The 15,076-nt window shown below is 41.2% G+C and overlaps 1 protein-coding gene across 1 annotated transcript in view; it reads right to left on the reverse strand.

Moving 5' to 3' along the window:
• Nucleotides 1–872: 872 nt before the first annotated feature.
• LOC137293427 (B-cell lymphoma/leukemia 11A-like) overlaps nt 873–15,076 on the reverse strand; it is a 68,323-nt gene continuing 54,119 nt past the window's right edge. Inside the window, exon 3 of the mRNA XM_067823958.1 lies at nt 873–10,551. Coding sequence (XP_067680059.1) covers nt 7,925–10,551 — 2,627 coding nt within the window. The 3' untranslated portion in view covers nt 873–7,924. The remainder of the gene's footprint in view (nt 10,552–15,076) is intronic.

The raw sequence follows: 15,076 nt of genomic DNA on the forward strand, positions 1-15,076 counted from the left end.
ATGTATACGCTACTTTCTTTTCCCTGTATAAAGGCACCAGGGGCAACACACGCTTTGATTCATTAGACGTTGACTTATTTAGCAGTTGTCAGCTGCAGAAGGAACCTTGCTAACCTGACAAAACCACATCATTCAGCCAAGCTATGAGACCACACATCGCCAGGCAAGGAATTTGTTGTTTGTTGCTTACAGCCGCATTCAGCTATATTCAAGCAGCATGGTGGCAGTCTGTAAATAATCGAGTCTGGACCAGGCCATTCTGTGATCAACGTCTTAAACATCCATCCTGCAGATAAAGGTCAAACGACAGGTTGTGCTCAGGATAACTGCATGTATATTTTTGCTTGCTGTTTAACGCTGCTCTAAGCAATATTTTAGCTATGTGACAACAGACAGAAGTACTCCGGGTCTGTACTAGATAATCAGGTGATTGACATAAACGTTGATCTACCCTATCAGCATGCGATGGCGTGCATTACGAGGTCACTGGAACTGATCGCCCTATTCCGTTATCACCTCTCACAAACATGTTCCCAAGACCAATTATAACCCAGATACATATTCATTGCAATGCATGTATGCAGGTGCAAACGTGGACGGTAGTCGGGGCCAATGCCAGGGCTTAAACCAATATGCATGTTTTAAGATGGATATACCCACACACACGCTCATCCCTGCGCCAGTATACTGGTCGACTAACGATTTATTTATCCCCTGTTTAATAGCCGAATGCAAGGCACCGTAACAACAACCGTCTTGTGGTGTGACGAAGCAAGGATCGAACCACAGACATCCCGCACACCGGAAGACGTTCTATCCACAGAGGTGGTCACACATATCTACAAACATTGAAATAGAACAAAACCAATTGCTACATTTGTTGTCCTGGACAGAGTTTTATTGAAGTATACGAGTACCATGTACTGTCATTACAAGTGATAATCCACGTCATAAATACGTACATTAAGCCGGTCTAATAGTAGTACATCACATGTACGTACGATCAGGTCACGTCATAAATAAAGGCACGAGCGAAACAGGGAGGAGAACAGAATAGCTTAGCACTTTCATCTAGGTCAATGTGAGAAACTATGCATCTCAAACAAGAGGGAAAATTAAAAAAAGATGTAACAACGCCGTAAGAATTAAAGAAAAATAATATATATTTTCTTTGCATAAAATCTCCATTAGTTGTGGTACTAAAACGTAATAATATTCGCCATATAAGGGAGGTAAGATCAGCTCCACATCACAGAAATTGATGTATTTCCCGCCAAAACGTGAGGTTTAATAACAAGTACAATTCAAAATAGACTTTCTAAATTGTTCAAATTGACAATACCCTCGCAACGATGCCCCATTCATCCTGGGTTCACCAAACAGAGATCAGAGGAAGAGAAGAACCCACCATCTTGTGAAGGAAACATCAAACCTATATATTCTTCATGGCCAATGTAGACAAAGACATCTGACCTTTTCAAGTCCACATGAATAATTGAAAAGCAAAACTCTTAACATTACCTTTAATATAGTCACAGTTGGTTGAATTAGACACAGCCAAGTGAAGCAAAATCATTCTGCTGTTTATAGTTAACTTTCAAATTGGAGCCACCTCTCTGATTTGCTATATAGAATTAAATACATGCATGATGAGATCAAGTTCCAGCTTCAGAGGCTAGTGTGCATCTGACCTTGTTCATTATAAAATGCTGCAGGTTATTGATATTTAGCAATGTTTCCAAATCTAACCTAAGGCCAAATACACTGATACAATTGATATTTTGAGACATTTTTGTAGATTCTTGGTTTAAATTCTTTGCGAGATCATGTCATGTCCTTATATGTCAGTTTTGTAATTACAAATGTTTGGCTGGCCTTTATCAAAAACCCTTGCTAGTACTAATCACTGTAGTTGCCTAAAAGGTGTCTTGTTACCATTAGCAATGCCAAGACTAACAGCCATGGGACATTTTCCTTCATCTGATGGTGTTTTCTACAATATAATTAGCATGAAAAACATGTGATGCTCAGAAGATAAAACATAAAGTGACTTGCTGGGGGCTATAGATCACGTAACATACAACATTCAGAGACCAGAATCTCTCAATATGGAATAGAAGCACTACAAGCTCTTCTTCAAAAGCATCACATGTTCTCATGTTACACAGGGCCATTCCAAGCCCACTAGATTGGCATTGCAAGGAAATTTGGAACCACATTGATATTATCAGGAACTGTGGAACCACATTCATATTTCCAAGAATTGTAGAACCACATTGGGATTGCCCAAAAATGAGGAACCACACTGGCACTACCAAGAATTGTACAACCAAACTGGCATTACCAAGAATGGTAGAACAACATTGGCTTACCAAGAATTGTGGCACAACTTGTCAATACATCTTACAATTCTTCTCCAGTTATCTCAAGTTAAATCCTAATATTAAACTTGTTAAGTGTTCAGTTAGTCAATCTGTTGAACATAATCCACGAAGTTAGTTAACCACATGGGATGGTACTACACAAGTGTGATGTGGAGGCTATACATATTATGAATTAGAAACACTGAATGTAATACATAAACTATTTGTCCCATACAGAAAACAATCATCTTCAGGCTTTTTACATGCTTATACTTGAGCTATGAAATTCAGATTTAAGAGTGCTATGATCTTGAAAATGTGTACCGTCAGAATTCTCAATTTCCAAATATGCCAAAAACAAACTGTTTGAATGGGTATGTTTTTTTCTTCATGCGTGCAGCAGTATTTTGAATATTCATTCTCTGTATGGAAACACCGAATAACGGAACCGGGGAGAAATGAGGAAGAAAGATACGAAACTACAGTGGAATCAAATTGTAATTAATAATTCATTAAATGCCATTTTCAATCCGTTTCAAGACCCTCTATGTTACATCTGGATCTAAATAACATGAGCAAAACTACACACGGTATACAAATGAAAATGTTCAAGATTCAAATGAATGGTATGTAACAAGATTAGGAGCAGGGCCCCTTTTAGACACTGCCCCACCCCCCGTGGCTCAGACAGGGGGAGGGGCGGGACATGCAACATTTACAGAAGCAGCGGAAGCGAAATTCTAGAAAAACACAATCGTGTCATGATGTCGATACAAGTTAGAAGGTATCCGAAGTTCAACATGTTAAAGAAGAGGTCAGATGAGCTTAGATGTTAGGGAAATATATTGAAAAAAAATGCAACATTTCATACCATTGTTAGGTTCAGTTTTCAAGTAAACCATGCAAATTCCGATTAAATGTTACAAAGGATTCTCCCAAGATGGCGCCAGTAATAAATGTAGCAAAAACCTTGTCCTTGACCCTTGTATTCAATCAAATTTCTCTCTCACAGTGATCAGTAACAATCATTTGATGCGTAAAAAGTTGAGTTTTAACACTGAAAACACAAACAACGTCTTAACTGTACAACAACTGTAAATTTTAAAAATCACTTTAAATATCTATTCAAATGAGATAACATTCCCAGTAGTCTGTCTGATTGTATCAGAATTACAAAAGAAACATACATAAGATCATTCTGTAAACAGACAAGTGTTTGCAAGTTATAAGCAAAAGAATTTCACACCGTTTTGGGGATTTAATAAGAAGCGAAACCTGTCAAATTACATTTACACTAATGACATAGTAAACATTGTCCAAATATTGGTTTTACTGGTAAAACATTAGAAAATGGACCTACAGTTCCAAAAGTGAATTTACTGTACAAAAAATGTCTTTCTGGTTCAAATTAAGATTTCAAAGCCTTTAACTGTTTGAGAGTTTATTAATTTGTCTGAAAAAAGTCCACATAGAAAACAACAAACAGAACCTTGCAGCACTACACTGAAGTAAACTGTTTACAAATTCATCAAGAAAATGCAGTCTTCTACATCATGGACAACAATCTTTAGCTTACATCATCCCAAACATCCATCATTAACACCCGCATAAATTGTTCAATTTAAAGTCCTTAAAAATCGGACATTTTGCTACAAATCTTTCTTTAACAAATGAAATGTCCCACAAACGTTGAAGAAGAACCATTGGAAGGTGTTTTGGAACAAAGGAACCCCCCTCAGCCATGGATATATTGACGAGTGATAAATGTATGGCACTTGGAGAAAACGAAACCCAACAGTTTGCAGAATTAAACTTGTCATGTCAGGACAACCCTTATACACATGAATTGAGTAGTCAGCGCAGTAGAGATGTGAGTGTCCTCACACTACACAAAAGGTGCGGTCTTAAACTCATGAACTGGACAACAGACGGTGTAGGACTCATGATACACAACTGATGGCACTGCTGTCTCATTCTCAGTGCCGATGGCGCCGCAGAACTATACTGGACTACAAATGGCACTGTGTTCTTTACAATACGTATGCTGCGTCTGGTTCTTGACCAAATTATGTTGTCGTGGACAACAGATGGTGCTTCAATCTTGCAGAGGCCGAACGTTTCGTGCTGCATTCTCATAGTGGATGACAGATGACACTGGTTCTTGTACTGAACTGCTGGCACTGCATTCTTCTGGAGCAGGCAATGTCTTTGTCATTGCAAATCCAAATGATACAGCTTCACAACTCGGACATTTATAGTGTGTATGAAGAGGATTGGACACAACCCTAGTATCAGACAAAGGACGCCTCTTGTGGTCTCATCCAGTCCGGACTGATACTACAGCTGAACTTGATAAATATCAACACAAAGCATCAAAAATAAACTATTTCTAGTGGTCTATTGTTCTACTCCATCCTCCAGTGCTTCTGGACCAGTGTTCTAGGATTCAAAACCACCATGTAGGCAAATGGTTAGCCTAGTCTCCTGTACATTTACTACATATATATGGCACCAAATTGTTGCTGTTCATTTTGAAAACATAACAAGGTTTTTTTTGTAATTCTTCACCGAAATAATCTTAACTTGTGTAGTTACTGTAATTATCACACCAGTCAATCCTTTTTGTCTGAAGGTTGAATCACTATCATGAACACATTACTTGAAAAAAAGGTTTTAAATAAATTCTTCATTTTTGCAGTTCTGGTTTTCAATTTCCAGAAACATGATTCAAATTTTCCTCCCACAGATCTAAGGTTTGACTGGTCTGAAATTAATTATACAAAAAACAGACATTATCCAATCAGCTTTTAGCCCAACAAAGAATACTATGCAATAATGCAATAAATAGCGTATTGCACGGACAGAGAAGTCCAGGGTGTTTTAGACTGCACCAGGCCGCAGTGAAAGGGTCAGCTATAGCCATTCAAGCTCAATACAAAATAGCGAATACACTGTCTATAATTGCAGTCATATGCTCATCTGCACCGCCAACAACACATTAACCATGCAATAAGTAACTAAAACACTGCTAATTGATAAGTTTTGCAAAGTTTGTCAAGTGGTAACTGTGTAATAAAAGCCCTCACATGCTTTCACCTCTAGCTCACTAGCTGCCGTATATTAGTTGCAAAACAAACCGCACCGGATTCAACAGCCCTTCATGATCCTTAGAGTACAGGAGTTTCACTCTTGCTGCTCCCGGACCAAGTCTCATTATGCGCATCCCAGTCTGACTGGCAGTAGTTGCATATTAAAAAAGTATCACCATTTCTCGTCCCTGCTTCATAAGGACCATAATTCCATGTCGATGACAACAACAACAATGATGGTGGCGATGCTAGCGGCCAGCCAATCACGTCCAGGCATTCTTGGAGGACTTGCTAAACACTCCTGGCACAACAAACATTGCCCTCTCAACATCAGCACAATCCTGTTCGTAGGCGAAGGCTTGGCAAAATCCTCAGCATATGTCATTTTTTCAAGGCAACTCAATTTAACAAGTTCTGCTGCCAATAAACAATAGTTTTCAACTATAGTGTTATCTTCCCCTGCACAGACACAGTGTTGCTTGTAATTGTCCAATGTTCCTCCAGGCCATCAGCTGCCCCAGTGCGCATGGCCGAACATTTAGTGGCACTGACCAAGTGCTTGCTACAGACCTACTTTTCAAGTAAACTTCGACAAGGAAACACAAACAGATGAAAATATTCACTTTGCATATGGAAGCATTAAGAACAAACAGCTTTTTAAGCTATAGGCAATCCGACACTGCATTAAGCTTTAAGCCAAACAAGGTATAGTATATTTTTTCAGAGAGTTAGTCATTTTCACAGGTATGGGTTTATAGTCAGTAATTTACCTGACTAAGGTAATAAGCAAGAGTAAAATCTTTCTCTACCTGTAGAATAGACAGAAAAAATATAACATCTACACTATTGGATAACCACACTCATTCACTCAGTCTATTTTGTGGGCTTCTTCGAAGCCATAAAAAAACATTGTTTTCCAGAACCCCAAAGGTGTATTATCTTTGTACACAGTAATCCTTAGGCACTATGGTTCTAGTATAATTAACACAATAGTAACGGTATAATCTAACTCCCACAAAGCACCAGTCAATATGGCCCACTCAGACACATGAGTACGATGTTGCAACGATGTTTGGAACACTTAGCACTGTTAGCTGCTGTGGGAGAGTAAGTGTGACTGAAATATGTTGGAAACTATGGGGAACAACACAGCCATACAGCTGCCATTACTATGATAAACACTCACTTAAAGGTTGTATCGTCACATGAATGACACCGAAACTTTTTATAATCAAAAAGCGAATACCAAAACGTGCTCATAAAAAATTAACGAAAAATTCAAACATTTAAATTTTGTAAAATGGTACATTTTCCTGCAATCTTTGTATTATAATATGTATCAATCTCATCCCTTGTATCGTTACGTCCCTAGTGGAACGTTCATCATACAAAACTCTTTTCATTGTTCTTACACACTGCCAATTCATAAAGACAGTTAAAACAAGACATAAAAATCTACAATATCTCATATATGTAACTTTAAAACAGCACTAACAATCAGGGGCATTATCAAACAACAAGTTGTAAATAAAACAACAATAGCACTTACGGATGATGGGATAACCCTTAATTGATTAACCAAGTAAAATTATTGAGACAATCATGCCATAGCACTTTGATACACAGTCTACTGTGACAGTAAAACTAGGAACATATAGATATCAATGCGACACTAAACAGCACTTAACAATCGTGTGATCAATACAATTCAGGACCCTTTTCTGCGGGTAGCTGCTCTATAGAAACTTATCACTGAACATGAAAGGGATCACAGGAGACTGACATTTCTTGGCAAGATTTCTGCTTAAATGTGAAATAGCTGATCTTGTTCTTAACCAATGCATACAAGTCACAACAAGGTGATGGAAATGTTTCAACATATTTCAGCCACTGCATGGCATACAGAGTGTACTTTAAAATAGAACCCTGTCTAGTGAACATCCAACACGCTAAATTACACCGTTCATGTGGGCTATCGTGGACACCTATCAACAGGTCATGTGACTCAATAGCTTACTGTCTCATGTGTATATGAAGTGCAGTGCATAACATTTAAACAGTTATCAAACAGCTAAAGTTGGACTGGTACCAATATCGACAGTATCGCTCTACAGACAAGAATGGTGGTTGGTTAGCGGAGTCCCTCCCCTGTGCAATATGACTTTTTAACAGCATCCCCAAACCATGAATACAAGTCTGTACAACCATACAGAAACAAGACCGATTACTTTTGTAGTATAACTTGGCATTTAGACTCCAAAACCAGAGAGCATCGTAAGCATTAACATCAATATGGCAGTAAGAAAGAAGAGAGAATGTGAGTATTTTCAAGTGTTTCATACATGAATCGTTCATTGGATAGATAATCAGTGTTACTTTGTGCCATAGAAAGAAACATCTTAAAATAAGAAATAACAATAGTGTCAATAATCAACAAGGTATGATATAAATGTCTCTACGCTGAGTGAGCAATCATAGGTTTGAAGCAGTGGTACTACTGGTGTCCGATGTGTCTATGTCACCCATCAAGCCAACTGGCCGATGATTTTCCATGTCTGGAAATCCCGGCCGACGACTATCCATGTCTGGATACCCTGGTTGACGACCGTCAATGTCAGCCATCAGTCCTGGACGATTCTCGATGTCGTTTATCATTCCTGCCGTGCGGGTTTCGATATCAGTCATCGATCCTCCTGTGCGGTTCTCGATATCGGTCATCATCCCGCTAGATCGGCTATCACCGCCATTGGACAAAAGTCCCTGACGCTCACTTTCTGTCATTTGAAGCCGTCCAGCTTGTCTGCTTTCTACACATTTCCGCATGTGCTTCTCCAGTGTGCTTGGCACAGAAAAGGGCATATTGCAGAATTTGCATCTAAAGACGTCTTTACCAAGTCGCCCATGTGTCTTCATATGTCGTGTGAGCTTACTTGATTGGGCACATGCATAGTTGCACAAGCCGCACTTGTATGGTTTCTCACCTGTGTGGCTACGACGATGGACTGTCAGATTGCTGCAGTTCTTAAACACCTTTCCACAATATTCACAAGTATCATTCCGTCGAGTATCTTTTCGAGCAAGAGGGTTGCCATTGACGGGAGACGAAGGTGTACTTGGGCCAGGTTTTGGCATACCTAGAGCTTTCAAGGCACTTTCGGCTGCTGCCGAGTTGAAGCCATTCTGTTCTCTCCCAAAATCTCTATGCAATCCAAATGGGTTGAGAGCAGGGTAGATATCCCGCAGAGGATTAGCAGGGGGAAACCAGTAGCGTGAATATATAGCAGCCTCCATGTTGCTGAGGGGTTCGGAGGTTGGCTCTCGCTTGATGCCATGCTTGAGGTGCAGGTCTGAGATAGGACTTGGTCCTGAGATAGGACTACCATAACTAAAAGCACTGTGGAGTGGGTGAGAGAGGGGGAATCTGTCACTGGGAGACATCTGAGTTGGGGAGTACTCTCTCTTGAGGTCCTCACTGCTACTTCGTCCATTCTCCTCCTTCTCTCTCTCAGTGTCAGATTCCTTTGAGCTGTCATGCCTGTAGTTGTTCTCTTCTAGAGCTTGTCTAAAAGCTTCGTTGTATTGTTGAATGTTTTTCAAACCAGAGTTCTCCATCACCTCAGTGAGCAAACTGGACGTCTGAGGTTTATCTTTAAGCTCTGGAGATCCTGCCCCTGAAGGGGTCCCGTTGTGGTTCACATAGTTGCCATCAGTTGACCCCTGATCTTTGTCTGAACAATTACTGGGGTTATCAACACTGCGATTATCTATGCTGCGGTTATCATTGCTGCGACTGTCCATGTCGTTGTTGCTGTGGTCCCCAGCCAGATGTTGCTGATCCTCACCAATGTGGTCAGCAGTAACCTGATGGGTCTGCCCCTCTTGGGCACGCCGATCCTCCTCGGCCTCCTCGTTCATTGCCTCAATCTCATCCTCCTCCAAGTCCTCATCCATCATCTCCTCCTCGTCTTCATCTTCATCCTCATCCTCTTCATCATCCTCATCCTCCAATCCAAAGCCTGAACCATCCAGCTTTAGGAAGATATTCTTGTTGGAATCTGGTGTACTGCTACTAGATGGAACACTGCCATCAGAGTTGGAGGCATTGGAGCCTGAGACACCAGACAGAGGTGATTTATTCATATGTGTCTTCATGTGGCGTTTCAACTTGCTCTGCTGGGTGCAAGCATGTGGACACAGTGGGCATTTGAATGGTTTTTCCCCTGTATGTGACCTACGATGAACAATAAGGTTACTTTGAAATCTAAATGTCTTGCCACAGAATTCACAAGCTTTATTAGTGAGAGGCTTGTTTGCATTTGGAGATAGATGTTTTGAGATACTATCTTGAGGGAGGCTTTGAACACCTTCCTGATGTCTTGAGGGCTGCGATTGTTGATTCTGAGGCGACTGCCTTTGCATCTGTGGTGAATTTTGTTGTTGTTGCTGCTGTTGCTGTTGTTGCTGCTGTTGCTGTTGTTGATGTTGATGCTGATGCAAAGATGTCAGTACAGATGCTGCCTGGGTAAATGGAGGGCCTTGCTTCTGCATCACAGGAGTTGCATGAGCCAGCTGTTGTAATCGCTTTGAATAAAAATCAATATGTGATTCCATTGAGAGTCGTGATCTGGATGCCGGATCAAATGCTGGATGGCTGAATGGAGGAAGAGGAGGTGGATGATGATGATGATGATGCTCCATCCCTGGAGACAAACCAATCAGATTGGGTCTCATCCTGAAGGGGTGATGCTCGTTCATCATATCAAGGGGGAAATCCAGCCCATGTGGTGGACGGTTGAAGGGACTGAGGGGAGAGCTGATTGGCAGCGGTGAGCCGTGGTGAGGGGGCTGGACATTCTCCAGAGGGGGGCGAAATGGAGGGAAAGGTGATGGGTGTGGAAATGGCGACTCTGGCCCACTGCTGATTACAGAAGGAGGAGTTCGATGCTCTGTGCTTGGTCTTGGTGAAGGTGTTGAGATGTCTAGTGGGGGAGGTGGGGTCGTGTAGATCTTCATACCATGTTCTTTTTGAGCGTGTTGCAGCAGGGTCCATGCTGAATTGAATGTTGATTTGCAGTTCTCGCACACAAACTTGGAGGGTTCTGAAAAATACAGAAACAAACATAAATACAATGAAATAACACAGATTTCATAAAATTGGCTAGCATCCTCTGTTTTATTTTCAGTTGGATGAGGTCAATAATAGGTTCCAAAACACACAGGTCTCATTAGTTCTGAATAAATTGAAACAATTCAAATGGATATTTACACACCGTCATCAACACAGATAAGGAATTAAGCACCCATCACCCATTCTGATAAGGGCAGTCTGACCATGGCTGTACAAGCCACTCAGTGTTACTTCTCATACAAAAACATGTTGGGAAATATCTGATCAAATGACTAGGATGTTTGATGTTACATTATATTTATGAATTTCTTTTCTTTTCTGAAAACACCGAGAGCCATACTAGCATCATCTATTTCGAAAAGGACTTACAGTTTCTTGTCCCTGACATTGAGGATAATAAGATACGACAGGCTCAACTTTGTTATTCACTGAGAAACTCATTCCTTTACTCACAAAATGATAATCTCTTTTAGGGTGACAATAAGTCACTGGTCTTCACTATTACCATTCATGAATGTTTATTAGGCAACATAAGGATTGTATTAGTGACACGATACTGACTTTAATTTGATGACATGAGCTGATTTGCAAGGAAAAGTTCACTTTAGTACAAATATTTCCACTAATGCACCAAAATGTTGCAATTGTCAGGATAAGAAAATATCTTATTAAATTTCCTATAACATTTCCCAGTATTCCAGTTCCTTATGGTTAACATACATACTGTCTTGTGGTAACCTCCAAAGCTAGCATCACTTCAGGCTGTTCTCTCATGTTTAACTTTAAGACTTTTCAAAGCCATGATAAACTATGCTTTTCATCCACCCACTCACTCACCCCAAAAAAACATTCACCAGCTCACTTAACCATTCAACCATTCACCCACCCACCCACCCATCCATCCATCCATCTATCCACCCACCCACCCGCACACTCACCCACCCTCTCTACTCACTCTCCTATAACAAGATATATTATCCTGATGGTATGGAATAGCTTGCTGTTTCGCAATCTGGATGGATTCTGTTTTCATAAAATACATGTTTTCCACCACATGAACAAGACTACCATTTCTTCAACACTGCACATGTGTTAAAGACTTACAACATGGCAAATGCACCCTACCACTCTTCACGGTGCCGGCTGGCATGGTAACACAAGGATGGATGTCAGGTTTCCAAATTGTTAAAGACCAGTAATTAGCAATATCAAATCATATAATCTTCCCCTTGAAATCGTATCAGCAGAAGGTTAAAGGAAAGCAGATAGTTCATAAACAGCTTCACAGAACACAGAGAGGATGACCTTAACTGTGCTGTACATTTGGGTGTGACGGCATACTTTGACAGAAATATCTTGTGGTGCACTTGCAATTACATGTTGCTCCTGGAACATGTGTCGGAGGCCTGGCCAAGGGGTGATGGGGAGAAGAGGGGGAGACAAAGAGGGGAGAGGACTGGGAGAGGATGCAGTGAGGGCAGGGACACAGACAGGCTATCACGCTGTTGCCCAAGCTTGCTGCAACAGCCTGTGTTTAGCATCCTAGCTGCCAGAGATGGAATGGACAGATTGAAAGCTTCGTTCTCAAGTTTCCCATCAGGCCACAGTTTTTTGTCTCCCCAAACAGAAGAAATGGCTGGTGGCCAGGTGGTGGCAGAGGAGGGTGAGCGGGCCCAGGAAGGAGGGGGGCAAAACTGTCCTGATTGCGAATAGATCCACATACGGTGCATCACTTGATGAAAATGTGTAATGTTAGGAATCTTGATGGTGTTTTCTCACCAATCTCATTAAATCACTTGGCTGGAATCTTTCATATAAATAGATAAGATGAAGGACAGAAATCCACAACAGACACTTATAATGGTAACGGTCGACATATTTCCTGGTCAGACTGAAGACCAAGGCCGAACCCGACCCAAGACCTTACAGTTCACGCATCACTAACACACTCCCACCAGGTCTTCATACTCCTATCTTTGTCAAAAAAAACCCCCACTTCCCTTTGCAAGTTGAACAGGAGCCAAATAATCAGTTTTTCGGCCATTGGTTGGTTCTATATGACATGGCAGTCTAGATAAAGCCTTGTGCACTTGTCTGACATCGCCACAACCTGCGTTGGCTACTGAGGTTAGCTTCCTCAAGCTATGCCATGGAAACCTATCCTCCTGTTTTTATACACCCTGGTGGTTATAAATAACCCCCAACATTTCAAGCCAAACTAGGGCAGGGGTGAGTGAGGGAGGAGGGGTGCTGAGGGGTCTGTCTGAGAGCAGGCTGGTCTGTGCTGGTGTGTGCAGGCAGGCACTGTGTGGTCTGGCCATCAAGGAGAAGCTGGGCAAGGAATGCTGCGGCATCAGTGTGAAGGCTGACACTTGAGGGGATGCCAGTCTCCACTACAAGCAAGCATTCACACTTACATTATGCCATTGATATGTTACATACTTTCTTCTTGGTTTACACATCACTCTAATGGTGTCACACTTCATCCTTACCCTTGGTGCCAGAAGAGACGACATGTGATAATTGAGACAGATAAACAGGAGAAAATAAGTGCCAGCGTTTTGAGATAAGACATCATGATCATTCTATAAGATGTCTGGTCAGAGAAGTTTTAATCTGTACCTTGGTACAGCAACAATGTGTACCATGTCACACAGAATCAATCTGTGCTGTGTCACAAAGAAAATCTGTACCATGTCACAGAGACAATCTGTTCCATGTCACAAAATGATATTGAGTGCCATGTCACGCATAGACAATCTGTACCATGTCACACAGAGACAATCTGTACCATGGCACGCAATCTGTGCCACACCACACAATCTGAACCATGTCACACACAAAATAACTGTACCATGTCACACAAAGACAATCTGTACCATGTCACACAGAGACAATCTGTACCATGTCACACAGAGACAATCTGTGCCATGTCACAATGTTAATCCGTACCATGTCAGACAATCTGTGCCACATCACGGACAATCTGTACTATGTCACAAAGAGACAATCTGTACCAATGACAGTCACAAAAAAACACAAAATACCTTTTACACAAACCATTTCTACCACAAGACCTTATATATACCTTATATATACACAGATCATTAAGTACATCATACATACTCATGTAACATGTATTGCAGACCTCATATATCCCACACTTGTGCACTGGATTGTCTAGTCCAGATTGGATTATTTACAGGCAACACTCATAGCTCAAATATTGCTGAGAGAAATATTAAAACACACACACTTTACATCCCAAGTGACTCAAAACCTAGTATATACAAAGTCACACGAGGAAATGGTGTGGTTTCACTCTGGGCTAACAAGACATCACCCAATGACACATCGATGGATGCAAGATACAGGCCACAGAATATCTCATACATACAGCAACTGAAGCACATCACAAATCATGACAACGACACACTTACATCTATTGACAATACACACCACTTAATTCAATACCTTTGATGTGTCACTTTTTTAAAAACCTTTTTAGTTTGCCAAATTCAAGTCCACCAATCTTAAAATTTTCTGTCATACTAATCTGTAAAATTTTATAAATTCATAATTACATTTGTACAGAAAGATGTTAATACTGCATTATATGATTCCTTGATCAAGAAAAAACAAAGTTTGAGATACAAAACCATTAAAGGAATTTTGAAAATGATGATCCCTTATTGCATAATATGCGGTGAGTTTGTTGGTATAAAGGCCTGCCTGTGTTGACTCCTCAGTTGGCTGGTAAGCAGACAGGCAGACCTGTGAGAAGCAGGCAATCAGGCACACCCTGGAGGCCACTCTGTCCAACAGAGGGATCTTATGTCATCCAAGCAAGTGCCATACATGGCCTGCTGCCTGCCTTCCCAAACCAGCGGACGGACATTCATGCTAGATCCCTTGATCTGCTCTGCCTGTACCGCTTGCTTGCACAGCAAGTCTGCACTGTGCAGAATGCACATGGGTGCGGCCAGTTAGCGCACGTAGCTTGAATGTCCTCCACTGCATATCACGAGGGTAACAGTAAGCAATGGACAGTGGTGTGACTTGGTGCATGTGTGACCTACTGCACCCGCTAGAGCCGTCAGGCATTATCACTGAGTTGCGGCCTGCCACGTGTCAGACATATCAAGTACTTCCTTCTTTAACACTACCTACACAGCCTATTACCTGGGAAGTCAAATACCAGGGATGCATAATTTTCAATGCCGACCCTGCAGTTGACGGGCTAAATAGTTTGTATGTCATGTGTGTATCGTGTACATTCGGCAACAATACCACCAGACAGTGTGTACATGTTGAAACCTGTGTGTCTGGTACACCCATGAGATAGATCCTGTGACATAACACGGGTGCCTGCTGCCAGGTCGCACAACACACACTAGGGATCACACTTTCATAACCGACAGGCATATTATCAGATTGGCCAACAGCAAGGAAAAGTGACATGTGATATGTCTTCAAGTTCAATGAACACCTATGTC

Source organism: Haliotis asinina, chromosome 8 (assembly GCF_037392515.1).
Source record: "Haliotis asinina isolate JCU_RB_2024 chromosome 8, JCU_Hal_asi_v2, whole genome shotgun sequence".
In the NCBI taxonomy this organism is placed as follows: domain Eukaryota; kingdom Metazoa; phylum Mollusca; class Gastropoda; order Lepetellida; family Haliotidae; genus Haliotis; species Haliotis asinina.